Source organism: Triticum aestivum, chromosome 7A (assembly GCF_018294505.1).
Source record: "Triticum aestivum cultivar Chinese Spring chromosome 7A, IWGSC CS RefSeq v2.1, whole genome shotgun sequence".
NCBI lineage: Eukaryota > Viridiplantae > Streptophyta > Magnoliopsida > Poales > Poaceae > Triticum > Triticum aestivum.
Window position 1 is genome coordinate 608,538,429 of NC_057812.1, and position 24,951 is coordinate 608,563,379.

General features: G+C 43.3%; 3 protein-coding genes across 3 annotated transcripts; 1 reads left to right on the plus strand and 2 right to left on the minus strand.

Moving 5' to 3' along the window:
- Positions 1–381: 381 nt before the first annotated feature.
- On the plus strand, positions 382–18,063 carry LOC123153561 (protein BONZAI 3-like). Its single transcript, XM_044572632.1, has 17 exons — positions 382–436; positions 12,660–12,721; positions 13,183–13,230; positions 13,935–14,080; positions 14,160–14,208; positions 15,097–15,153; positions 15,294–15,464; positions 15,540–15,674; positions 15,814–15,875; positions 15,959–16,046; positions 16,141–16,264; positions 16,358–16,434; positions 16,509–16,634; positions 17,103–17,267; positions 17,335–17,448; positions 17,674–17,770; positions 17,888–18,063. The coding sequence occupies exons 1-17, from the start codon at positions 382–384 to the stop codon at positions 18,061–18,063; spliced, it is 1,752 nt and encodes a 583-aa protein (XP_044428567.1).
- A 357-nt stretch (positions 18,064–18,420) lies between these two features.
- LOC123148587 (putative tRNA (cytidine(32)/guanosine(34)-2'-O)-methyltransferase) lies at positions 18,421–21,479 on the minus strand. Its single transcript, XM_044568041.1, has 11 exons — positions 21,320–21,479; positions 21,105–21,198; positions 20,946–20,995; positions 20,791–20,840; positions 20,592–20,700; positions 20,453–20,513; positions 20,311–20,363; positions 19,835–19,927; positions 19,449–19,512; positions 19,148–19,255; positions 18,421–19,069 (listed from the first exon to the last, which is right to left on the minus strand). The coding sequence occupies exons 1-11, from the start codon at positions 21,344–21,346 to the stop codon at positions 18,825–18,827; spliced, it is 954 nt and encodes a 317-aa protein (XP_044423976.1). The 5' UTR covers positions 21,347–21,479; the 3' UTR covers positions 18,421–18,824.
- Positions 21,480–22,354: 875 nt separating this feature from the next.
- Positions 22,355–24,286, minus strand: LOC123152624 (F-box/LRR-repeat protein At1g06630). The gene is made up of 3 exons (XM_044572123.1): positions 23,258–24,286; positions 23,050–23,184; positions 22,355–22,906 (listed from the first exon to the last, which is right to left on the minus strand). Exons 1-3 carry the CDS (start codon positions 24,215–24,217, stop codon positions 22,505–22,507), a joined length of 1,497 nt encoding a protein of 498 aa, XP_044428058.1. The 5' UTR covers positions 24,218–24,286; the 3' UTR covers positions 22,355–22,504.
- Positions 24,287–24,951: the final 665 nt, after the last annotated feature.

The following is a 24,951-nucleotide window of genomic DNA, read 5'->3' on the forward strand; positions in this document are numbered from 1 at the left end:
TACTTCTAGACAGAGGATGGTGTAACACCTGACCGCTGGACGCGCTGTCGCAGACACGGCTCAGTTCAGTTTGCTACCACAATTTGGCAAGCCAGAAATTAATAATGCCAAAACTTAACAAACATTGCCAACGTTTTATGAGGCCTTGCCAAATATTGACATGTTAAATATTTTTGACATAAAAAAATCATGCCAACCATCGGCGAGGTGGTCGGGTATATATAAGACCCAGAGACCCATCGAAGTAGCGACTCCCGTCTTTGGTCTCTCTCTCTCTCTCTCTCTCTCGCTGATCTCTCTCTCTCTCTCTCTCGCTGATCTCTCTCTGTGAGCTCCCCGTCTGATCACGCCTCGACCGCTCTAAGGCAACGGGCATTACAGATGGACTGGTGCGGCGGCAGCGTAGGCACGATGGTCGTCCGCGGGCCGGCCGCATGTAGCGACCAGACCTCAAACAGTCTGATCTCTGTGCTTCGATGTCATCCCTGGATCAGTAATGCTGACACCACACAGTACTCGGAGGATTTATAGCAGAGTAGCAATCACACACTTATTACATCGAGTGTCTCATAAGAGAACTTATTACAATAAATATGGCTTAAGGCCATCTAATAACGATAACAGCGGAAGGCTTGGAAGATAAGTGAGTCCATCAACTCCAACGGCATCACTGAGTATAGAACCACGACCTAAAACTCCTTAATCGTCGTCTGAAAAGTCTGCAACATTAACGTTGCAGCCCGAAACGGGTCAGCACATGGAATATGCTGGCAAGGTAACACATAGAGAGTAATGGAATGAAACAGCTATACTATATGCATATTTGGCTGGTGGAAAGCTCTATGGTTACAGTTTTGCGTAAAGCCAATTTTTCTCGACTACAAAGGAATAAATTTATTTAACTACCATGGTAGTTGTTAAACATTGAGAATGGTTGACAGCATTCTCAATCCCAATTAAACATCATCATTAAACATAACCCAAAAAAATTAATTTAGAGTAACATGTTGAGATTCACATGATAATCCAGGTACTAAATACTCAAGATGTCCATAACCGGGGACACGGCTAACCATGATTATTTTATACACTCTGCAAAGGTTTGCGCACTTTTCTCCACAAGACTCGATCGCCTCCGTTTGGTTTCTCGCACTACAAGGTGTTTGAGAAGACGGATGACCGAGACATAGTCTTTCAGAAGCGCTAGCACCTTACGATCGGGTAGACCGTACCACCTACATCCCCTACATCTGCTAGTCTACCACTGTAAGAGTTCGCACGACTTAGTCAACTATGCTAGAGCCCATAATAGCTTGTGGCTGCACACGGAAGTTTCTAGTATGAATAGTCTCATGATCCCTTTGAGCCTGGGTGGCGGTCCAAAAGAAAACAGGCAAGTCCTGGAATACCCAGGTGCCTCAATCCACCCAGATGTGTGTTTAAGTTGCCACCTTAGATAAACCATTAATTAACAAACTCACATCTGTCATGGATATCACTCACCAAATCCACGTCTACTAGCATAGCATGGCATAATAAGCAAACGTAGAAGTAACTCCCAAAGGTTTGATAATAAACAGGTAATAGGTACTACCTCAACTACTTCCCATCCCACAATTTAATTAGATCCTAATCATGCAATGTGTGAGGATTGATCTAATGCAATAAAACTGGGTAGTAGAAAAGGTATGATCAAAGTGTTACTTGCCTTGCTGATGATCCGCGAAACCTACAGATTCGAAGTAACAAGCGGCGCACTCCGGGTATTCTATCGCAGACAAACAAACAAGCATACAATAAATACTCATCTAATGCACGGGTAAAACTCAAATAAGAGATCTAACCAGAAGGTTCAACTTAAGAACTCCGGTTGGCAAAAAAAATCAAATCGAACGAAGCAACAAAAGTCAAACGGCGAAAGAAAACAATTTCGTTCTACTAATCTGGATCTAGGGAAACTTTTACAGTAGAAAAATCTGGTTTAAGTTGGTTAAATGGATAGAGGGTTTCGAGACGAAACTCCAGGCGCTTGAATCGCCTGATTCCGATAAACGAGCGAAAAGTTATACTAAAACGAAAATCGGATCAGGAATCGCGATCAGAAAAATCGCGGATTTAATCCGAGAAAATGAAAAAACGACGAACGCTCGCTAAAACGAACGAACGGACGAACACTCACTATTTAAATAAACAGGAAAAACCGATCTATTTAAAAAAACCGACGGAAAAACCGAACGGTTTTTCGAAAAAAATATAAAAAAGGCACGGATTTTGAGGCGGCGGCGAACCTCGGGCGGCGTGCGGAGGCGGCGGGCGGCGCGGCGGGGCGGCGGCGGCGGCGGCGGCTTGGGGCTGGGGCGGCTAGCGTTTGCCCGGGTGGGCTGCCCCGACTTATAAAGCCTGCCCGGGCCGGTGTCCAGGTCGGACACGGCCTGTAGGTCGGTGCGTGTTTTTTTAAAATAATTACGCGCAGAAGAAAAATAGAAAGAAATACTAAACGGACTCCAAAAATTCCCGAATAAATTTTCACGGGCTTCTAAAATCAAGCCGCACAAGGTGAACATTTATTTGGGACCTAAATGCAATTTTGAAAAACGCACATTTTTCCTAAATTCAAATAAAACACCGAAAAACTCCGAAATAAGATCTTATTTGATTTTATTATTTGATCCTCAATATTTCTTTATTTTGGGAAAGTCATTTTATTCCCTCTCTCATATTTTTGTAATAGAAATAATTGATGATAAAATAAATAAAATCAAATGATCCTATTCTCAAAATTTGAGAAAACTCAAATATGAAAATAATGAAATCCCCAACTCTCTCCGTGGGTCATTGAGTTGCGTAGAATTTCTAAGATCAATCAAAATGCAAAATAAAATATGATATGCAACGATGATCTAATGTATAACATTCCAAATTGAAAATTTGGTATGTTACAAACCTACCCCCCTTAAGATGAATCTCGCCCTCGAGATTCGGGTTGGATAGAAAATAGGTGAGGGTGGTCCTTGAGCAATTCTTCCTCTCGTTCCTAGGTGGCTTCATCCTCCGTGTGGTGGCTCCACTGAACTTTGCAAAACTTGGTAACCTTGCTGCGAGTAACTCGGCTGGCAAACTCGAGAATCTTAACTGGTTTCTCCACGTACGTCAAATCATTATCCAACTGAATTGTTTCCAATGGCACTGTGTCTCTCAACGGTATGTCAGCCATCTCCATGTGACACTTCTTCAACTGGGAAACGTGGAACACATCATGAACTCCTGACAATCCTTCAGGCAATTCCAACTTGTAGGCTACTTCTCCCATACGCTCCAAAACTCGATATGGTCCTACAAATCATGGCGCTAACTTCCCTTTAACTCCAAAACGCTTTGTTCCCCAAAGTGGAGATACTCAAAGATAAGCTCTATCTCCGATTTCGTAAACTGTCTCCTTGCGTTTAGAATCTGCATAACTTTTCTGTCTGGATTGAGCTACCTTGAGCCTATCGCGAATCAATTTCACCTTCTGTTCAGACTCCTTAATCAAGTCAGGTCCAAACAACTGGCGGTCTCCAACTTCATCCCACGACAAAGGTGTCCTGCACCTCCTTCCGTACAATGCTTCGAAAGGGGCCATCTTTAAACTGGTTTGGTAACTGTTGTTATAAGAGAACTCTACATATGGCAAATTATCGTCCCAACTAGATCCGTAATCTAGCGCACAAGCTCTCAGCATATCCTCCAAAATCTGATTAACTCTCTCGGTCTGTCCATCTGTCTGTGGATGAAAAGCTGTACTGAATTCTAGCCTGGTACCCAAAGTTTCGTGCAACTACTTCCAGAACTTTGAGGTAAACTGGGTTCCTCTATCTGATACGATACTCCTTGGAACTCCATGCAAACATACGATCCTGGTCATGTATATCTTTGCCAACTTAGCACTGGTGTAAGTGGTCTTTACTGGGATGAAATGAGCTACTTTCGTCAATCGATTGACTACAACACAAATTGAGTCATAGCCTGAACGAGTCCTGGGCAATCCCGTGATAAAATCCATGCCTAACTTATCCCACTTCCATTCGGGTATCGGCAATGGTTGTACAATCCTGCTGGCTTCTGATGCTCTGCCTTTACTCTCTGACATACATCACAAACTGCTACGTACTCCGCAATATCCTTCTTCATTCCGGTCCACCAGAAAATATCTTTCAAATCCAAATACATCTTGGTATTTCCTGGGTGAATCGAATACGGTGAGTGGTGTGCCTCTTGCAGTATCAACTTCCTGATCTCCGGGTCATTGGGCACGTAAACGCGGTCTTCAAACCATAGGGTATCGTGCTCATCCTCATGAAATCCCTTAGCTTTTCCTTTGCTAAGTTTCTCCTTAATAACGGCAATTTCTTTGTCAGTCTTCTGAGCTTCTCTGATTCTATCCATCAAAGTTGACTGAATCTCCAATGCTGCTACATAGCCTCTCGGAACTATTTCTAAACATAACTCTCAAAGATTTTCTGCTAACGCCTTGGGTATTTCTCCCGTCATTAATGTATTGACATGGCTCTTACGGCTTAATGCGTCAGCTACTACATTAGCTTTTCCGGGGTGATAATGCAATCTCATATCATAATCCTTGATGAGCTCCAACCATCTCCTTTGTCTGAGATTCAACTCCTTCTGTGTGAAAATGTACTTCAAACTCTTATGATTCGTGTACACCTCACAATGATTTCCAATGAGGAAATGCCTCCATGTTTTCAAAGCATGCACTACGGCTGCTAACTCCAAATCATGCGTGGCATAATTCAACTCATGTGGTTTCAGTTGTCTTGAGGCATATGAAACAACTCTCCCTTCCTGCATAAGCACTGCTCCAAGTCCTCGACGTGAAGCGTCGCAATACACCTCATAATCTTTGGTCTGGTCTGGCAAAATCAACACTGGTGAGGTAACCAAGCGTTTCTTCTGTTGGGGAACATTGCAGAAAACAAAAAAAATTCCTACGTTTTCACCAAGATCCATCTATGAGTTCATCTAGCAACGAGTGATCGGATGCATCTACATACCTTTGTAGATCGCGAGCAGAAGCATTCAAAGAACGGGGATGAGGGAGTCGTACTCATCGTGATCCAAATCACCGGAGATCCTAGCGCCGAACGGACGGCACCTCCGCGTTCAACACACGTACGGTCAGCATGACGTCTCCTTCTTGATCCAGCAAGGGGGAAGGAGAGGTTGATGAATATCCAGCAGCACGACGGCATGGTGGTGGATGCAGCAGTCACCGCAGCAGGGCTTCGCCGAGCTTCTGCGAGAGGGAAAGGTGTAGCAGGGGAGAGGGAGGCGGCAAGGATTGAGGTGCGGCTGCCCTCCCTCCCCCCCCCCTTTATATAGGCCCCCTAGGGGGGTGCGCCGGCCCTAGGAGATGGGATCTCCTAGGGGGGGCGGCGGCCAAGGGGGTGGAGTACCCCCCAAGGCAAGTGGAGGTGCCCCCTCCCCTAGGGTTCCCAACCCTAGGCGCATGGGGGCCCAAGGGGGGGCCCACCAGCCCACTATGGGCTAGTTCCCCTCCCCACTTCAGCCCATGGGGCCCTCCGGGATGGGTGGCCCCACCCGGTGGACCCCCGGGACCCATCCGGTGGTCCCGGTACAATACCGGTGACCCCGAAACTTTCCCGATGGCCGAAATAACACTTCATATATATAATTCTTCACCTCCGGACCATTCCGGAACTTCTTGTGACGTCCAGGATCTCATCCAGGACTCCGAACAACTTTCGAATTACTGCATACTCATATCTATACAACCCTAGCGTCACCGAACCTTAAGTGTGTAGACCCTACGGGTTGGAGAGACAAGCAGACATGACCGAGACGACTCTCTGGTCAATAACCAACAGCGGGATCTGGATACCCATTTTGGCTCCCACATGCTCCTCGATGATCTCATCAGATGAACCACGATGTCGAGGACCTAATCAATCCTGTACTCAATTCCCTTTGTCAATCGGTACGTTACTTGCCCGAGACTTGATCGTCGGTATCCCAATACCTCGTTTAGTCTCGTTACCGGCAAGTCACTTTACTCGTACCGTAATGCATGATCCCGTGATCAACCACTTGATCACATTGAGCTCATTATGATGATGCATTACCGAGTGGGCCCAGAGATACCTCTCCGTCATACGGAGTGACAAATCCCAGTCTCGATTCGTGCCAACCCAACAGACACTTTCGGAGATACCTGTAATGTACCTTTATAGTCACCCAGTTACGTTGTGACGTTTGGCACACCCAAGGCACTCCTACGGCATCCGGGAGTTGTATAATCTCATGGTCTAAGGAAATGATACTTGGCATCCAGAAAAGCTACAGCAAACAAACTACACGATCTTTGTGCTATGCTTAGGTTTGGGTCTTGTCCATCACATCATTCTCCTAATGATGTGATCCCGTTATCAATGACATCCCCATGTCCATAGCCAGGAAACCATGACTATCTGTTGATCAACGAGCTAGTCAACTAGAGGCTCACTAGGGACACATTGTGGTCTATGTATTCACACATGTATTACGATTTCCGGATAATACAATTATAGCATGAATAATAGACAATTATCATGAACAAGGAAATATAATAATCATTTTATTATTGCCTCTAGGGCATATTTCCAACATCTTCAACTCCTGGAAACTAGCCTCACATTCCTCCGTCCATATGAACTTGGTATCTTTCTTCAACAACTCAGTCATAGGCTTCGCAATCTTTGAGAAATTCTCAATGAATCTCCGGTAGTATCCTGCGAGTCCAAGAAAACTCCGGATCTCTCCAACTGTTGTCGGGGCTTCCCACTTGGTCACGGTATCAACTTTAGTGGGATCAACTGCTATACCTTCTCCAGATATAACGTGTCCGAGGAATCCTACTTCCTTCAACCAAAACTCACATTTGCTGAACTTGCCATATAATTGATGTTCTCTGAGCTTTCCAAGTACTAGTCGCAAATGTTCCTTATGCTCCTCTTCATTCTTCGAGTAAACCAGGATATCATCAATGAACACCACGACGAACTTATCCAAAAACTCCCATAAATACTTTGTTCATCATGTTCATAAAATAGGCAGGTGCGTTAGTCAGACCAAATGACATAACGGTATACTCGTACAGCCCATACCTGGTGGTAAAAGCTGTCTTCAGAATATCATGTTCCCGAATCTTCAACTGGTGGTATCCTGATCGCAGACCGATCTTGGAAAATACCTTAGCTCCTTGCAATCGATCAAATAGATCATTGATCATTGGTAGTGGGTACTTGTTCTTGATCGTTACTTCATTCAATCCTCGATAATCAACAACCATCCTTAATGATCCATCCTTTTTCTCCACTAGAAGTACTGGTGATCCCCAAGGTGAAGAACTTGGGCGGATATATCCCTTATCCAGTAACTCCTTAATCTGCTTCTTAATTTCCACCAAATCCTTTGTTGGCATCCTATATGGTCTCTTTGATATTGGCCCTATGCCTGGCAATAGCTCAATCAAAAACTCAATATCTCTATCCGGTGGCATGCCTGGCAACTCCTCTGGAAATACTTCAGGGAAATCCTTTACCACTGGTACTTCCTCCTACACAACTCCTGTTAGGCAATTTACTTGAGTCCTCTTTGGCACATGCCGGGATACATACTTGATCCTTCTCCCTTCTGGGGTGGTAAGCAAAATTGACTTACTAGCACATTCAATATTCCCTTCATACTTTGATAACCAATCCATGCCTAATATCACATCCAATCCTTGGGATTCCAATACTATTAGGTCTGAGGGAAAAACATAGTTACCAATCCTTAATGGTAACCGATCACACCATAGACTAGCCACATACTCTGCTCCAGGCGAGGTTACTAACATGGGTGACCTAAGGGCTTGGGTTGATAGGTTATACTTATCCACAAATCCCCTTGAGATGTATAAATGTGATGCACCAGTATCAAAAAGAACGAGTGCAGTAAATGACTTAACCAAAAACTTACCTATTACTACATCGGGCTGAGCTTCAACCTCCTCCATGCTAACGTGGTTCACATGTCCCTTGTTGAAAGGGTTCGGCTTCTTCCCAGAACTTCCATTGCCATTTTGGCCTTCAGGACATTCATTGGCATAATGTCCGGTCTTCTAACACTTAAAGCAAGTGACTTGGCTCAGGTTCTTCTTGGCTGGGGTTGAGGGGTTGGTGCGATTCTAGCCGTTGCTTCCTCCATTGCCATTACCATTATTGGTGCCATTGTGATTGTGCGAGCTACCTCCTCCATGGGTATGCTGAAAATGTCCTCCCGGTCTAGGGGTAAAACGTGGCTTCTGCTGAGCTCCTGAATTGTACTTCCCTTGTCCATACTTCCTCTTGTGATTCTCAATTTGCTGATGCTTCCCTTCAATCATAAGGGCACGATCTACCAACTCCTGATAGTTGTTGAAGGTTGCTACCATCAACTGCATGCTCAACTCATCATTCAGTCCTTCCAGAAACTTCTCCTGCTTAGTTGCATCTGTAGCGACGTCATCTGGTGCATAACGTGCTAACTTACTAAAATCCTCTACATGCTGGCCAACTGTCCGTCCTCCTTGACGCAAGTTGCGAAACTCACGCTTCTTCATGGCCATAGCTCCTGCTGAAACATGTGCAGTACGAAAAGCCTGCTGAAACTGGTCCCATGTGACAGTATCGACTGGGAAAGTGGCTGTGAAATTCTCCCACCATGATGCTGCGGGTCCTTCTAGCTGATGTGCGGCAAATTTCACCTTCTCCGCATCTGTGCATCCTGCTGTGGTTAACTCCCTAGCTGTCTTGCGGAGCCAATCATCTGCTACTATCAGCTCGGTGCTACTGGAAAACACCGGCGGATTTAGCCTAAGAAAACGGGCTAAGTGGCCAACTGGTGGTGATGGTGGTGGGTTGTTGTTGTTGTTCCCCTGGTTTTGATTCTGGACTAGCAACTGCATCAATGTGTTCTGCTGCTGGATCAACTGGGTGAGCTCCGGTGGAAAGGCAAATTTGGGGTCACGTCTCGGAGGCATCTGAGGGGTTTTAGAAAAGATGAGATGTAAGAATAGAGGGGGTCTAAAGAGATAACACTACCCATATGCACATGAGGCAAAAGCAAACAATTCACTTCATTCAATCAAACAAGGGCATACAATCGATCTATCTATCGCAACAAGTGCTCGGACTGCTATTTTTACATGGTGGACTACTACTACTGATGAGGTGGTCTACTAGAAATATTCTTCGGTTGCAGACTCCATGATATCTGCTCCAGCTTCATCAACATAGTCATCATCGCTACTATCTGGATCCGAGTCGGTGCCGTCGATGATGATGTAGTCTTCCGGGCTAATCTCCTTGGGTTCTTCGTCTTCCTCTACTGGCGTAGGGCCTCCCATAAATATTCCAATCTTCTTGATCAGGTCGTCATTCTTCTCCACCAATACTTCAATTTCCTCTTCATAATCTTCACGTGTAGCCTTGAGTTCTTCCTCCAGTTCCTTGATTCTAGTCTTAGCCTTCTTCAGATCTATCATGTCGGCGCACATCTGGTTCTCCTGTCGTCGAATGTGTTGGTTTAGCTCCTGGATAAAAGCTATGATTGATCTATCCTTCCTGGTGCTGATCATCTCCCAGTGTTCATCTCGGCGCCCACAAATCTGGTAGATAGTATCCTTGAGATCCTTGCGGTAGACTTCTCCAATGCGTCCCATGGCGATGTGAGCTGCCATGCTCATTCCTAGACTCCAAGTTGGTGCATCAAAAGAAAACTCTATGGGCTCAGTGACTGGCATGAACGTCCTTCCTGGAACTTGAACTTGAATCATCCAGCGCTCTTCTTCAGGTAAAGTGGCGTTATAGGTTCCTGTAAAGCTTGGTACTCCTATGTTCAGGTATCTAGTGACTTCCTTCAAGTGACGTCCAAAGGGTGTATCTTCATCCGGTTGCGTGAACTTGTTCCTTGCATCCGCCATCCTAAAGAGTAGAAAAGATGAGAAGTCAGAAGAGGAGAGAGTGAAAAGTGATCTAGGTCTTTTAGCTTAGTGGTCATGTCCTACAGTCAGCGTGTGCTCTGATACCATCTCTGTAGCGACCAGACCTCAAATAGTCTGATCTCTGTGCTCCGGTGTCATCCCTGGATCAGTAATGCTGACACCACACAGTACTCGGAGGATTTACAACAGAGTAGCAATCACACACTTATTACATCGAGTGTCTCATAAGAGAACTTATTACAATAAATATGGCTTAAGGCCATCTAATAACGATAACAGCGGAAGGCTTGGAAGATAAGTGAGTCCATCAACTCCAACGGCATCACTGAGTATAGAACCACGACCTAAAACTCCTTAATCGTTGTCTGAAAAGTCTGCAACATTAACGTTGCAGCCCGAAACGGGTCAGCACATGGAATATGCTGGCAAGGTAACACATAGAGAGTAATGGAATGAAACAGCTATACTATATGCATATTTGGCTGGTGTAAAGCTCTATGGTTACAGTTTTGCGTAAAGCCAATTTTTCCCTACTACAAAGGAATAAATTTATTTAACTATCATGGTAGTTGTTAAACATTGAGAATGGTTGACATCATTCTCAATCCCAATTAAACATCATCATTAAACATAACCCAACAAAATTAATTTAGAGTACATGTTGAGATTCACATGATAATCCAGGTACTAGATACTCAAGATGTCCATAACCGGGGACACGGCTAACCATGATTAGTTTATACACTCTGCAGAGGTTTGCGCACTTTTCCCCACAAGACTCGATCGCCTCCGTTTGGTTTCTCGCACTACAAGGTGTTTGAGAAGACGGATGACCGAGACATAGTCTTTCAGAAGCGCTAGCACCTTACGATCGGGTAGACCGTACCACCTACATCCCCTACATCTGCTAGTCTACCACTGTAAGAGTTCGCACGACTTAGTCAACTATGCTAGAGCCCATAATAGTTTGTGGCTGCACACGGAAGTTTCTAGTATGAATAGTCTCGTGATCCCTTTGAGCCTGGGTGGCGGTCCAAAAGAAAACAGGCAAGTCCTGAAATACCCAGGTGCCTCAATCCACCCAGATGTGTGTTTAAGTTGCCACCTTAGATAAACCATTAATTAACAAACTCACATCTGTCATGGATATCACTCACCCAATCCACGTCTACTAGCATAGCATGGCATAATAAACAAACGTAGAAGTAACTCCCAAAGGTTTGATAATAAACAGGTAATAGGTACTACCTCAACTACTTCCCATCCCACAATTTAATTAGATCCTAATCATGCAATGTGTGAGGATTGATCTAATGCAATAAAACTGGGTAGCAGAAAATTTATGATCAAAGTGTTACTTGTCTTGCTGATGATCCGCGAAACCTAGAGATTCGAAGTAACAAGTGGCGCACTCCGGGTATTCTATCGCAGACAAACAAACAAGCATACAATAAGTACTCATCTAATGCACGGGTAAAACTCAAATAAGAGATCTAACCAAAAGGTTCAACTTAAGAACTCCGGTTGGCAAAAAGAATCAAATCGAACGAAGCAACGAAAGTCAAACGGCGAAAGAAAACAACTTCGTTCTACTAATCTAGATCTAGAGAGAATTCTACAGTAGCAAAATCTGGTTTAAGTTGGTTAAACGGATAGAGGGTTTCGAGACGAAACTCCAGGCGCTTGAATCGCCTGATTCCGATAAACGAGCGAAAAGTTATACTAAAACGAAAATAGGATCAGGAATCGCGATCAGAAAAATCGCGGATTTAATCCGAGAAAATAAAAAAACGACGAACGCTCGCTAAAACGAACGAACGGACGAACGCTTACTATTTAAATAAACTGGAAAAACCGATCTATTTAAAAAAACCAAATCTAAAAAAACCGACGGAAAAACCGAACGGTTTTTCGAAAAAAAATAAAAAAAACCGGCGTGGATTTCGAGGCGGCGGCGACGGCGGCGGGCGGCGGGGCGGCGCGGCGACGGCGGCGGGGCGGAGGCGTCGGCGGCGGGGCGGCGGCGTCAGTGGCGACTTGGGGCTGGGGCGGCTAGGGTTTGCCCGGGGGGGCTGCCCCGGCTTATAAAGCCTGCCCGGGCCGGTGTCCAGGTCGGACACGGCCCGTAGGCCGGTGCGCGTTTTTTTTAAATAATTACGCGCAGAATAAAAATAAAAATAAATACTAAACCGACTCCAAAAATTCCGAAATAAATTTTCGCGGGCTTCTAAAATCAAGCCGCACAAGGTGAACATTTATTTGGGACCTAAATGCAATTTTGAAAAACGCACATTTTTCCTAAATTTAAATAAAACACCGAAAAACTCCGAAATAAAATCTTATTTGATTTTACTATTTGATCCTCAATATTTCTTTATTTTGGGAAAGTCATTTTATTCCCTCTCTCATATTTTTGTAATAGAAATAATTGATGATAAAATAAATAAAATCGAATGATCCTATTCTCAAAATTTGAGAAAACTCAAATATGAAAATAACGAAATCCCGAACTCTCTCCGTGGGTCATTGAGTTGCGTAGAATTTCTAGGATCAACCAAAATGCAAAATAAAATATGATATGCAACGATGATCTAATGTATAACATTCCAAATTGAAATTTTGGGATGTTACACCGCAGCGGGGAAGAGCCAGTGTTGGGTGAACAGCCGCGCGCTTCACGGCCTCTACACCCCTCTCGAGGTATATATGCTCACTTCAGCGCTCGGCAGTCGTGGACGTTTTATCCATGATCGGTTGGAGGCAATTATAAGATTAAATGATTAATTAAGTTCCCTGTAGTTTAGAAGTTGTTCAATAAAACATAATACCACTAAGTCTGAGTGAAGCAAGTATATATATGCTTGCAGCGATTTGTGTGCCACCTATGTGTCATGAGTCATAATTCATGCCGATGTCTGAATTTTGGGCTAGAAGAATTTTTTAGTCTCTGTTTATCTGTTAAAATGTTTAGACCTTACAATAATCTACGTAGTATATGCTAGAAGAGTAGCAAGCTTTTTCCTCTTCTTTTCTAACCTGAGCCAGCAGTAACATAGAAGAACCAATTCGACGTAGTGGGCGTTGCATGATTAACTCGATCTGATAGTGGATGTCAATATGATCCCATTTCACTGACCTATCGCCATATTCCTGCATTACAGTTATCTTTTTCAGCTTCCAAGTTGGGAAATGCAGATACTCCTTTTGAGGTAAGAACTAACATTCAGTTGTTCCCACATTTCAATCTCTGCATTCATATTCCCTTCCTGCTTGTGCGGCTCAATTTTTGGACAATAACTTTGAAAGTGAAATAAAGTCTTGGAACTGAACTAGATGTTGCTCAATGTTAGTTATCTTTTGCGCTCCCAAGGGACCGGACCGAGTTTGCTATATCCACGTGTTATTTGTATTTTCTAACCTTTTTCTAGAACCAAAAAAGTGTGTGCTCAGCAATATCGGGAGTTCCAAATTGGCATTGTTTAGGCTTGTAGTTTTATGAGGATAGTTGTGATACAAAAGGCAAAAAGAAATGGATTTCTAATTTAGCCCTATAAGTTGTATGTAAAGAACTACAATTCCAGTGGAAAAATACCTTTTGCATCCCAATATTAGTTGTATCTAAGAAAATATGGCTTATGCTCCGAATAGCTGAAACATGAAACCACCATTGCAGAAAGCGATGCGCCTCATTTTCACGGTAGATTGCTCTGTTTTCGTTATTATTTTGATATCTTTGTCTGTACGCCAAAGTTCATTGCAATGCTTTATTTAATTCAATTTAATTGTGTTTGAATATGTTATTGCATCAGTACACATGTATCATGCTGTCCAGTTTTCATTGTGGTGTACAAAATCTTTTACAGTACATGTGTGTACCAGAGCCTATAACTGTCATCTACTTTGCTTGGTGCAGACTAATGCTATTTTAGTGGTTTACACAAAAGTAAATGAAGACCTTGAAGAGATTGGCCGCACTGAAGTGATATTGAATTCACTGGAACCATTGTGGGTCACGAGAACCATAATAAATTACAGATTTGCGGTTGTGCAACCACTCACGTAAGTTTATAAAAATATAAAATACTCATTACTTCTAGAAATCTCATACTGAGTGCTGCTTTTTTTTGGCTCATCATAGATTCAGGATATATGACATTGCCAAAAAGCATCTCAATACACCAGTGAAGGTATATTCTGGGCCCGTAATTCATGTTTTTGTTGGAGCCATGTTTGAAATCAAGACAAGCTTTGTTGTTTTATTTCACTTTCTTCATTATTCTTGTATGGCCACATTTAGTGGTGTAAATCCTTTAATCCTTTCGTGCTAATAGAAAATAATTATTGAAAAGAGGTCTGTGGTCAGTACAATATTATGCAGTCATGCAGGAGAAAATGGCCAATATGTTAAAACATAATCAACATGCCTAGTAAAATGGTGAAAGAATTCAGCACATTGTTTTCTACCAAAACAATCTTACATGGTGATGCATATTTTCCCAACAAAGAATTAAGCCTCCAAACAGATGGACTCAGTAAATGGTATTAAACATGTAGCCAGATTACACGTTTGGGGCCTCATTCTTTCTTCCGCACACATGTGAGCATTTTACCTGTGTTTGTTTGCTCATTATTGCCCCTGCGTAATGAAACATCGGTCAAAAGACGAAAGATTTTTGCGGGTTAAAAGACGAAAGATATGAAAACTCACATTGTCCATATACAATCAACGAGTGCTCAAAACAAAGAGGTAGAATTTGGACAGAATATTAATCTGGAAGATGCTGATGTTAGAATTGTTTCGTTTAGCAGAAAAATAATTGCAAGTTTTCTTTAGGCTATCTTTTACCTTAGTGACTCACACAAGGCAGCAACATTATAGCCTCCTTCATGATCATGTACCTTTTAACTGTTTTCTGTTTTTCTTTCTATAAGGTTAGCCTAAGTTTGTTCCATTGATATGTTAGGCCATGTATCTCTGTAACAATTCTTCTTCCTTAATATAATAGCCTCCTTGGAATTTCTAGTCTGTTACTTTATACGCAACTATTGAAGTCTAAATCATTTATCTTATGCAGATGTTGTGTTGGGGTGATCAATATTTTCTAGGGGAAGCCATCTGCAGTTTATCCGAGGTTGTCCAACATCAGTTAGATGATCCAATGCATAATCCAGCTGCACTATATAATTTCCCTAAATAAATGCAAATGAAGGAAAAGAAACAAAAATTCATTCTCCTTACATTTTATTTTGCACCCCTTTGTTGTTTTCCCAGGTACTGACAAGGCCAAATCGGAGCCTAAAACTGAACCTCCGAAATGATTATGGAGCTCCACTACATAGCACATTGACTGTTCATGCTCAAGAAAATGTTTCGTCAAGGATGGCAGTTGAGATGACATTCCACTGCCTGAACCTGTATAACAAGGGCACTGACTCAAAAAGTGTATGTATAACTTCCTTGGTAGTTATAAGGTGGCAGATTAGTTGCAGTTGTAAATGATTGATTTATGTTATGCAGGATCCCTTCCTGAGAATCTCAAGGTTGTCAGAAAGTCCTACTGCAATTCCTCTCTGTGAAACAGAAGTGGTCGATAACAGTTTAAAACCTGTTTGGAGGCCTATGGCACTGACATCACAACAGTATGGTAGCAAGGCAAGTACATTTATCTTTTTGGCGGGTGCCAAGTTAGTGCTATTATTCCGAAAATGAATATTTTCGTCGCCAAGTTTTGCCCATGTGCAATTCAAGGTTAATCTGATCTTTTGTTTTTCAACCTGTGACTTTATTTCAGGATACCCCACTGCTAGTTGAGTGTTTAGATTTTGATGCCAATGGAAATCACAGAATTATTGGGTAGGTTTGTTGAGAAAGTAGTTTGGCATATTTTGCCATTGATCCCTTAGTTTAATCATTTTCATTACTGTTTTGACAAATAGGACTCTCCATACAACTGTCAGTGAGCTTGAAACACTGTATAAGTCAAAAGCTGGAGCAGATTTATACAGCCATAAGGGACAAAGGAAGGTTAGATTTTAATTATACGACGCAATCTACTTAACAAAAAATCACTCCTTCTAGCCTCTTGATGTAAGCAATCTTTGTTCTTTTGAAAGGACAGCTCTTAAAAAGAAAGAAAGGAAAACTATTCTTGGATAATTTCCAGGAAAAGGTAAAATATACTTTCTTGGACTATATATCCTACGGTTTTGAGCTCAAGTTTATGGTGGCTATAGATTTTACAGGTTAGTTTATTAATTAACAGCTTAAATGATTTTTATGTAGCTATGTTAAAGATTTGTTGTTTATGTACGATTTTTTTGTGCTTGTGTTTCCAGCAAATAATGGTAATCCTGGTTCACAATGGTCTTGGCACTACATTGACCCCTCTGGCAGTCTAAACTTATACCAGCAGGTTAGGAATTTTATGACGTCAATTCGAAATTCTTGAAACTGAAGGCCTTCTCATTGAACCATATGATGCACCAGGCAATACAAGGGGTCGGCAAAGTTCTGCGGTCGTATGGCAATGGTAGCAAAATTCAAGCATTGGGTTTTGGTGCATCTATACAAGGCCATCATCTATCACGCTGTTTCAACTTGGTCAGTGAGGAGGTAAGATTCATTATGTACTTCGTTCATTTACTTGTTTTTCATCAGTAATATTTAACTGAACAACTAATGTTTCACACACGAGAACGTAGCGCTCCAGAGCCCAGTTCTGTTAAGCTTCGAATACCCTTCGGCCTTGCAAATGTTAGCAGGCAGATATTGTTGACTCAGAAATTAGATTCCTGTTCGACTCATGAATGTCATGGTTACAAAATAGTGATGTTCTTATCATGTTCGATCTATTGGCACAAGAAATATCGTGCTACAAAATGATGTTGTTCCAGAATTGTTGCTGAATGCTGCCAAAATGTTAGAGCAGAACGTGTATAATAGTACAGAATAACTAATGATATTTTAATCATATTGCTTATATATCACTTTTGCAGATGTGATGCATTTTTTGCAGCTGATAGCACTTGTATTTCTTAGACCGCCTTTTGATGTTTACGGACTTGTCTATTCCTATCACAGCTCACAGGAGTTGCTGAGGCATTTGCAGCTTATGAATCTACTCTAAAATTGGTTTCCCTTGCGGGGCCAACCATGTTTGGGCCTGTGATCAACAAAGCTGCAGAAATTGTCAGCCATTCTGTGGAAAATGGAAGTAAAACATATTCGGTCTTGCTCATTATTACGGTATGTAATCAGATATCCTCATGTGATCGCTGTCAGTTCACAAAATTCACCCAAGCATTGTTTGCAGGCTGGAGAATTTACTGACAAGCAAGAAACAGTAGATTCTACTGTGAGGGCATCAGAGTTGCCCTTGTCTATTATCATTGTGGGAATAGGGGATGCTGATTTCACAGGAATGAAGGTACACATTTACTGAATATTTTCAGAATTGAGCTTCATGAGGGCACTTCAACGGCATCTGCGGTGCCATGCGTCCAACGAAGATGCAGGAATTCACTTGCACCTCCAGAAACAATTCAACTAATCACATGTAGTTTGCCTGATAAGCAAAGGCTGCCTGGTTATTTTTCACTACAACATGAAGTATCACTAATGTTTATCTGACAATTCCCCCTGGCTTTGTCAGATGCTAGAGGCGGGCTACGGTAAGCGGCTGGAAAGCTCAACAGGTCATGTCGCGAGCCGGAACATTGTACAGTTTGCTCGCATGAAGAAAAATGGAGGTCAGCAGCAGTTTCACATACCTTCGACTAACTCCGGCTGCTTTACCACCGTGGCTATTCCTGACCTGAAAAATAACTGCGACACCCATCACTGAACGGCAACAATTTTGTGTGCAGGTCAGAAGGTTCTCCAAGGTCTGCTGGATAAGCTACCTGGGCAGCTCGTGGAGTACATATCCTGCCCCCGCCTGGTGGATTGCCACACATTAGACAAACTTGGGCTAGCAATTGGAAAAACCGAGAGATGTTTTGCCGCCAACCATTTGGGTGTGTTTGGCAGCAAATTATTGTAAAACCCAAAGTATTGAAAAAACAACAGTATTTTAGCATGATTGTATCCACTGTTAGCAGATATACCATGGTTTACACACATCAAAGTGTTTTGGAGACTCCTACTGCTTAGCAGCCTCCAAACTCCTGGAGTAACAAGGTTGGTAAGCACAAGTAGGGGGGGTCACAAATTCCTCTTTGAATCATCAAAGTTTGGGCGAGATTTGTTGGAGGAATCAATGGGGTGTGAGCTTTTTCAAGATCTAATGGAGGGTAGTTCAAATGGGAAAGATTGGGCTAGAGGAAGAAGAAAGGGTTGCTTTTATACCCCTGGGCGCCAAATCGCCGCTCTCCTTCACATTGCTTAATAATCAACTGCGTTTAATTCAAGACTTGATTTTTGAATTTCTCATAAACCACCGTTTGCCACGATCCCAGGCTGGTAGGATCAGGATTTTTGTACTTACACACAGCAATATGGAAAATACCAGAAATAACCACAAGTCAAAGTACTACAATGATGATCCAGGCTTAGTCGAAAATCCATAGGAGCGCCCTCCCAGGCTTAGTTCATTACAGAGTTGCTTGGCCCATGGCATGCATACCTCTCGGTTTATACCATCTCTTCTACATGCTATTGCCTTCAAGATTGGATGAATAACCAAAATTCAGCTTCAACTTCAGCATTTACTCTGCAACATGTGCTGAACGTCGCTGCATGCCGATTCACATGTTTCCATGTGGCGATCGGGTAGATGAGCATAAACTGCAGCTATAATGTAGTTTAGGGGTCGAGAGATGATTTGCCGGTATCTGCGCCAGCACCGTGGCTAGACGCCTTCTTCATCTCCAACGCAGTTTTGTACGGCGGGGCGATGGGAGGCTGGACTGGATCTAGGCTCTGGTAGGTGCCGCCTTCTGTGCTCGGGAGGGGGTATGAACGGTCTGAATCGTAACCGCTGAGGTCGCCACAAGCCAGAAACGGGATGTAGACCTTGTTTGGTCCCTCCAACCATCCGCTTCTGCAATCTGCACGTGAAAAAGAAATTAGTATCATGTATCATACATTCAGCCTATTGCGGCAGTAGAGCATATCATTCTCAGTACCTAAATCATCAGCCCCAGAAGGAGTTCCCACTTTCTCCAGCAGGTGATATAAATCTTTCTCTTTGAAGCCCTCTGGAGGTGAGTAGTTCTCGCAAACTGCAAATGCCTCTGTTTGACAAACATAAAGTTAAGACCATATAAAAAAACACTTCCCATCAAGCGGAAAATATTATCGATGCTAAAAAGACAAAAACATCAGAATATCAGTAATGCGACAAAAATGACGTGTCATATGGGAAAATAGGCAGACATACAAAAGGTACATGCCGACCCATTCTCCTTTTAAGCAAAGAAGGCTTACCGATACTTGAGTTGCGGCTGCTTTTTGGCTTTGCAAATGTAACTTGTGAGAAGAACAGCTTTAACTGCATAAAACATTGATAGCAATAAGCACTATACCGTTTCCACATAAACACCTTGTGCAAACATCTAGACTGAATCAGTAAGTTAAATGCCACTTCTACTAAACAGCGTGTAAAATTGTAGCAATATCATGACAACTCTACCGTGTACAATTGAGAGAAAAACTGGAGGCAACAATCTGGATAACAATATAGACTATTTGTAATCAACCTATACAGAAAAGACACATGAAAACTGATGACTAACTTCCTCGATCAAACAAAATGTTTCTGAAGTACATATGGAAATTCCTAACCAGACAAGCAAACCAGCACCAACCAATACCTGGCAATACAGGAGACTTGTATCTTTACCCCGGAAAATCTTCGCAACAAATTTTCCACCAACTTTGAGTACATGAGTCACAATTGTCAGTGCCTAAATGCAACACATATATATACACAAATTAGCCAAATAAACAAGCAACTTGCAAGTTCAATCTGGAAAACTAAGCCAATGAAAACTGCAACTAGTTGAAAATATAACAAGTTAATGGAAACATAGTGTTACACCATGTAGTTCTACAACATAAACAACAACGGTTATCCAAAGGTTGAGTAAACATGGCCCAATGTTCAATACAAAAATACAAATAAGGTATTGCACCGAAAGTAAACATTTTAAGGTAGAATGCCGAACATAAACTGCAGTGTTAAGGTAGCATTATTTTTGGGCAATGTATCTTATGGACAATGCGAATTGCTTCCAAAAAGTATCTCTGATCTAAATTGATAAGCAGAGACAGAGCAAAATACACCAACCGCCAATATAAGCTGGGACTGAACAAACTCGTCCATATCATGAAGTCCAGTAACTGCAATCATCCAAAGCGAAGTAAGAAACAGAAGTACCATGAACACATGTACCATGGTTATGAACCACTCATCTAGCATGCAATCTTACCATCAGGGGCACCATCACAGACAACCAAGTCCGCTTTGCATCCATCAAAATGCCTGATAACCTGGCAGCATATTTACATCTGTTACAGCAAGCAAAAAAATCATTACAAAGAATTTATCTACACGTCTATCCATCTTACCACTTCAGCTGTTCGAGCATTGGTGATGTCGCCCTGCACCTGTATGACACCTTCTATGGGAGCCATCGGTTGCAGATCGATTGCGACGATGAGAGGAAGGCCACCATCTCTGGTGTAAGCACAGCACAGAAACAATCAGATACAAAGAATGAAATTATGTTGGAACATAAGGAGTGTTCGCACTAACGCTATTACTCACTTGCCGTCAGACGTTAGCTTTGCCGGTAGATACAAATTGCGGCTCAAAACCTGCAATTGTGATTGCAATAATAAGCAATGAAACAAACGGATGCAAGTATGACAATGAAACAAACGGATGCAAGGATGAGTGGGGGAAACTGAGCATGCGAGTACCTGGCTCCAGCTCCCAGGGGCAGCGCAGAGGTCAACGGCACGCTTCACTCCTGCACACACGAACAGCAAAACGAGAACGCCCCGTGGTTAATTTGATGCTGAGCATCAATGGAAGCAAGCGGCAGGAAGGCGAGCGAGCTGATAGGGGTGAGACGAGACCGTGGAAGATGTTGAACTCCTGGTCGATCTGCATGAGCTTGAAGGCGCTGCGAGCCCTCCACCCCTCCTCCTTGGCCTTCCGGTAGTAGATGTCCTGGGAAACCGACGGGCGGAGCAGCGAGTCGCGGGCACGGTAAGAGGCAGCGAAGCGAAACGGGGGAGGGGAGGGGAGGGAGGGGAGCTGGCTGAGAAGGGGAGAGAGGGAGGTCGCGTACCCGCTTGTCTTTGGAGGCCTTGCCCATGGCGAGGAGGAGCCGAGCGCAGCGCAGGAAAGGAGCGGTGCGGCGGAGGCCGGCAGTGGTGCGCGGAGGTCCGATTGGAGATGACGGCGAGGAGGGGGGAGCGGCCGGCGTGGCGGCGCAGCGCGGGTAGTCTGTCTGCTAAGTGCCGATTGCCGTTGGGCTGAGCTGGGCTGTTGGGCCTATCTCGCTCTATAGGCTGTAGACGGAATCGAGCCCGTTCTCTTGAGATGGACAGACCCAGAAAGCAAGTCTATCCAAACGACCCTGAACTTAGCAAAGTTTTTTCCTAAAAAAAACTTAGCTCTAAGTTTTTTTTTACCCTAGAAATAGCAAATTGAGGAACTCTACTTAGCAAAGTGCAAAGAAGAAGCACATATGCTGCTGGCGTCTATGCTGGAAGGGTTCGTTGTGCACAGTGGTTTAATGGAAAAGTGTTTTTCCTATCAAAATAATAAATGCTTTACATATGTATATGACCATGTGACGGAGCACGCTTTCCCCTTTTGTTGCATATGTAGAAAACAATGTTGCGATAGCTCACCGCACTTGCGATCCTGGCTTTTGATGCAAGGTAATGTGTTTACGCCTCATAGGAACACTCTAATGCCAAATACGCAAACATCACCTACACAGGATGCACAAATAGTGTGCACGCAAAAGAAAAAACTTATGTTTTTTCTTCGAGAACGAAAAAAAAAGCTTATGTATCCCCGCCATAAATTGTAAATTAAGCATGTAGCTAAAACGGTGATAAGCAAGGTGAGAACTAGTGGCTCCAATCACTGCAGCTATCAAGAAAATGTGCAGTTCCAATCTCAAATGCGGATATGAATTTTTGCTAGGGGCTCCAAAAACATCAGATTTCACAATTTAGGTGCCAAGTCACACAGATCAATGAGACCATAACCATATATAGATGACAATGGGAGAAACAATCACACGACTATGACCCCTCCATGGTCTTAACTGGGAGAGCGCACACAAATTACTACAGGGAAATTAAAGATATCAAAATACCAATGGGAATATGCATGTGATGTAGCAACATAGATTGGCAAAGAAATACAGATGTTCCAACTAAAGCAAATGTCAAACATTACAGATACCATCTAAAGTTTTCCCAAGCCGTGAAATAAGAACGCAACAACCGAGAGTATCTCAAAGTACATCGATATCACGACATCGACACAATGATCTATCAAAGGGGTCACTAACAGTCAGGTCATGGATGTGCCCAATATGTATCCCGTCATCGTAGTAAGAAGCATCGGTAAAATTAAACTGAGCACCTTGAGAAGCCCTGTTATCCAGCTGTAGTTTCATTGGTTGGCTAGCTATCCATTCAGAAATGCATTTCTTTCGACCTTCCGATTTGCGTGTTGCAAACTCCATCAGTTCTAGCACTTTTGCGTTCAACAGAAAGAACCTTGCAAAATGAACATCTCTCGGTGATCCATGATAATTTATCAGCACTACCTTTTTGAGATGGAGCTCCAAACATTCAATATAACCAAGTGGAAAATGGTGTCGTGCTCTTTTTGATGCCCCATCCCGGAATAACTGTAATGTGATTTGTAGTTAGATTGGGATATTGTTCGACATAGAGTGATTGATGTGCTGATGGCGCAAGAAGAAAATGAATGAAGCAACTAGCCATAAGATAAAGAGGCCTCTAAAGTAGATTGATTGCAAAAAAATCTCACCAAAATATATAACTTCTCCAAGCAAGGAAAGAATGTCACGAAGTCAATGGCATCATCAACACTTGGAGGGGACATGCGCAAAACCAAAACTTTAACTGTCCGCACCACATTCATCAAATTGACGGCAACAATTCCCTGAATTAAGTAATACGCACAAATGGTTAGCACAGAATATGCAAGGCATAACAAAAAAAAAAGTTGCGGTTACCTGAAGAACATTGGTTTCAAGCTTGCCTTTGGTGAACCCTTCTGGCAGAGAACCCAAGAAGTCCAGTTTGGGTGCGTAAAGCACACGGACAGATAGGTTGTGATCTCTCCCACATAGGAACAACTTCTCTAGGACAGGGGCATCCTCAACAATGACTTCTCGCAACAATTCATCTGTCCAACCAAAACCAGACGACACCCCTAGCCTCCTAAGGGTGGACGAGTTGATCCGAAAACCACAGGCACCTTCCAATCCGCTAAGTACCAAGCTCTCCAGCACGGTGCATCCAGCAAGAAGGCCATGGAGGAAGCCCTCCGAGACAACGACACCTTTAAGTGTGAGCTGCTTGAGTTCGTGAAAATGTAGATCGCCGGCCAAGGTGGTAGTGGAGGGGAAATGGATCACGTAGCAGGTGCACTTGATGCTGAGGATGCGGAGCTTGGGCAAAAGCCGGAGCAAGGACAGTGGCAGCCCATACGGAACCTCCCACGTTGGCACAAACCGAAGTTTCTGGCAAATTTCCTCTTGCTTTAGCCACAGATCGAACTCGGAGAGGCCTTTGAAGGCCGGCGACTCGAGCCAGCCGTTCAGTAATGGGAAGACGTGGTCAGATTCGTAGCCGTGCCAGATCAGGGCAAGCCGGCGGCAGCGCGCCTGGTGCTCGGCGAGAATGCGGGAGACGAGGCCGGAGGAGGCGGGCTCGTCTTTGCGGCGGAGCTCGACGTCGAGGTTGAGCGGGGCGGAGCGAAAGAGGGGGCGCCACCGGGTGGAGAGGATCTGGGTGCGGGCGCCGTCCTCGGTGGGGAGGAGCGAGATGATGTCGCAGAGAACGCCGTCGGGTAGGTTGCTGATCAGGTCGGGACCTTCTCCGACTTCGCGCTTGCCGCTCGCCGGTGGTCGGACGCCGGCGACCAACTCGGCCTCATGCCATTTTCGCTTTTTGGCTCTGCGGGTAGCCATCGCCGCCGCCAGCCGGGGAAAGAGAATGCGCCTGTGTTTAGTTGGCAAAATGGTGCGGCAATTTTGTGAAATCCAATGTGTCCGGTTTTTGCGAAATTTCATTGTGTAAGATGCATTTCTAATTACTTGTACGTAATTCCCTTTTTTACCCTTCACGAAAAAGAAAAGGTATCTCTTATCCGATTGTATGCATCTTTACTTGTTGAGAAAAAAAAGAAAGTACCTCTTTCGATTGCATATATCTCTTTCTTTCCTAGCCTAAATAATGTACTTGTCGCTAATCAATGATTTAACCAAGTTTAATTTCATTCAAAATTGTCTATAATTATGTGACTTATCATGCCGAAAGTAATATACTTTACATAAAAAATGAAGAGAGTCCAAATTCGGAACCGTTTTCACCGTTGAATTCCTCGTGTCGACATCTTCGAAACAAGATCCCACGTTAATAGTTTTGAGCTTTTTTTCACGAAAAAACCAAACCAGAAGAGCGGGTTTTTTCACTTGTTTTCTCTTTTCCAAAGAGGTTGTGCCTCTCACGAAAAAAAAACCCGTGTATTTTTCCTTTTTCAAGAGGTAAAGCTTTGCTCGCGGGAGCAACTCTTTGCCTCCATGAAAAGTAAATATGTGCCTTTCGCTGATGAAAAATGTCTTTTTTCTTTTCTGACAGGCACAGTTCTGCCACTCGCCGAAGCAAATCTGTGTCTCTCACGATAGCAAAAAAATGCATTTTT

Bases quoted from the DNA above. Each gene is read 5' to 3' on its own strand.
- LOC123152624 (XM_044572123.1), bottom strand. From the start codon at position 24,217: ATGGCTACCCGCAGAGCCAAAAAGCGAAAATGGCATGAGGCCGAGTTG. The intron at 23,185-23,257 runs GTAACCGCAACT...TACTTAATTCAG, and splicing joins TTGAAACCAATGTTCTTCAG to GGAATTGTTGCCGTCAATTT. The intron at 22,907-23,049 runs GTGAGATTTTTT...ATCACATTACAG, and splicing joins TGGAGAAGTTATATATTTTG to TTATTCCGGGATGGGGCATC.
- LOC123153561 (XM_044572632.1), top strand. From the start codon at position 382: ATGGACTGGTGCGGCGGCAGCGTAGGCACGATGGTCGTCCGCGGGCCG. The intron at 16,435-16,508 runs GTTAGGAATTTT...ATGATGCACCAG, and splicing joins GTCTAAACTTATACCAGCAG to GCAATACAAGGGGTCGGCAA. The intron at 16,635-17,102 runs GTAAGATTCATT...TTCCTATCACAG, and splicing joins TCAACTTGGTCAGTGAGGAG to CTCACAGGAGTTGCTGAGGC.
- LOC123148587 (XM_044568041.1), bottom strand. From the start codon at position 21,346: ATGGGCAAGGCCTCCAAAGACAAGCGG. The intron at 21,199-21,319 runs GTACGCGACCTC...TCGGTTTCCCAG, and splicing joins AGGCCTCCAAAGACAAGCGG to GACATCTACTACCGGAAGGC. The intron at 19,256-19,448 runs GTAAGCCTTCTT...TTTGTCAAACAG, and splicing joins CAGCCGCAACTCAAGTATCG to AGGCATTTGCAGTTTGCGAG.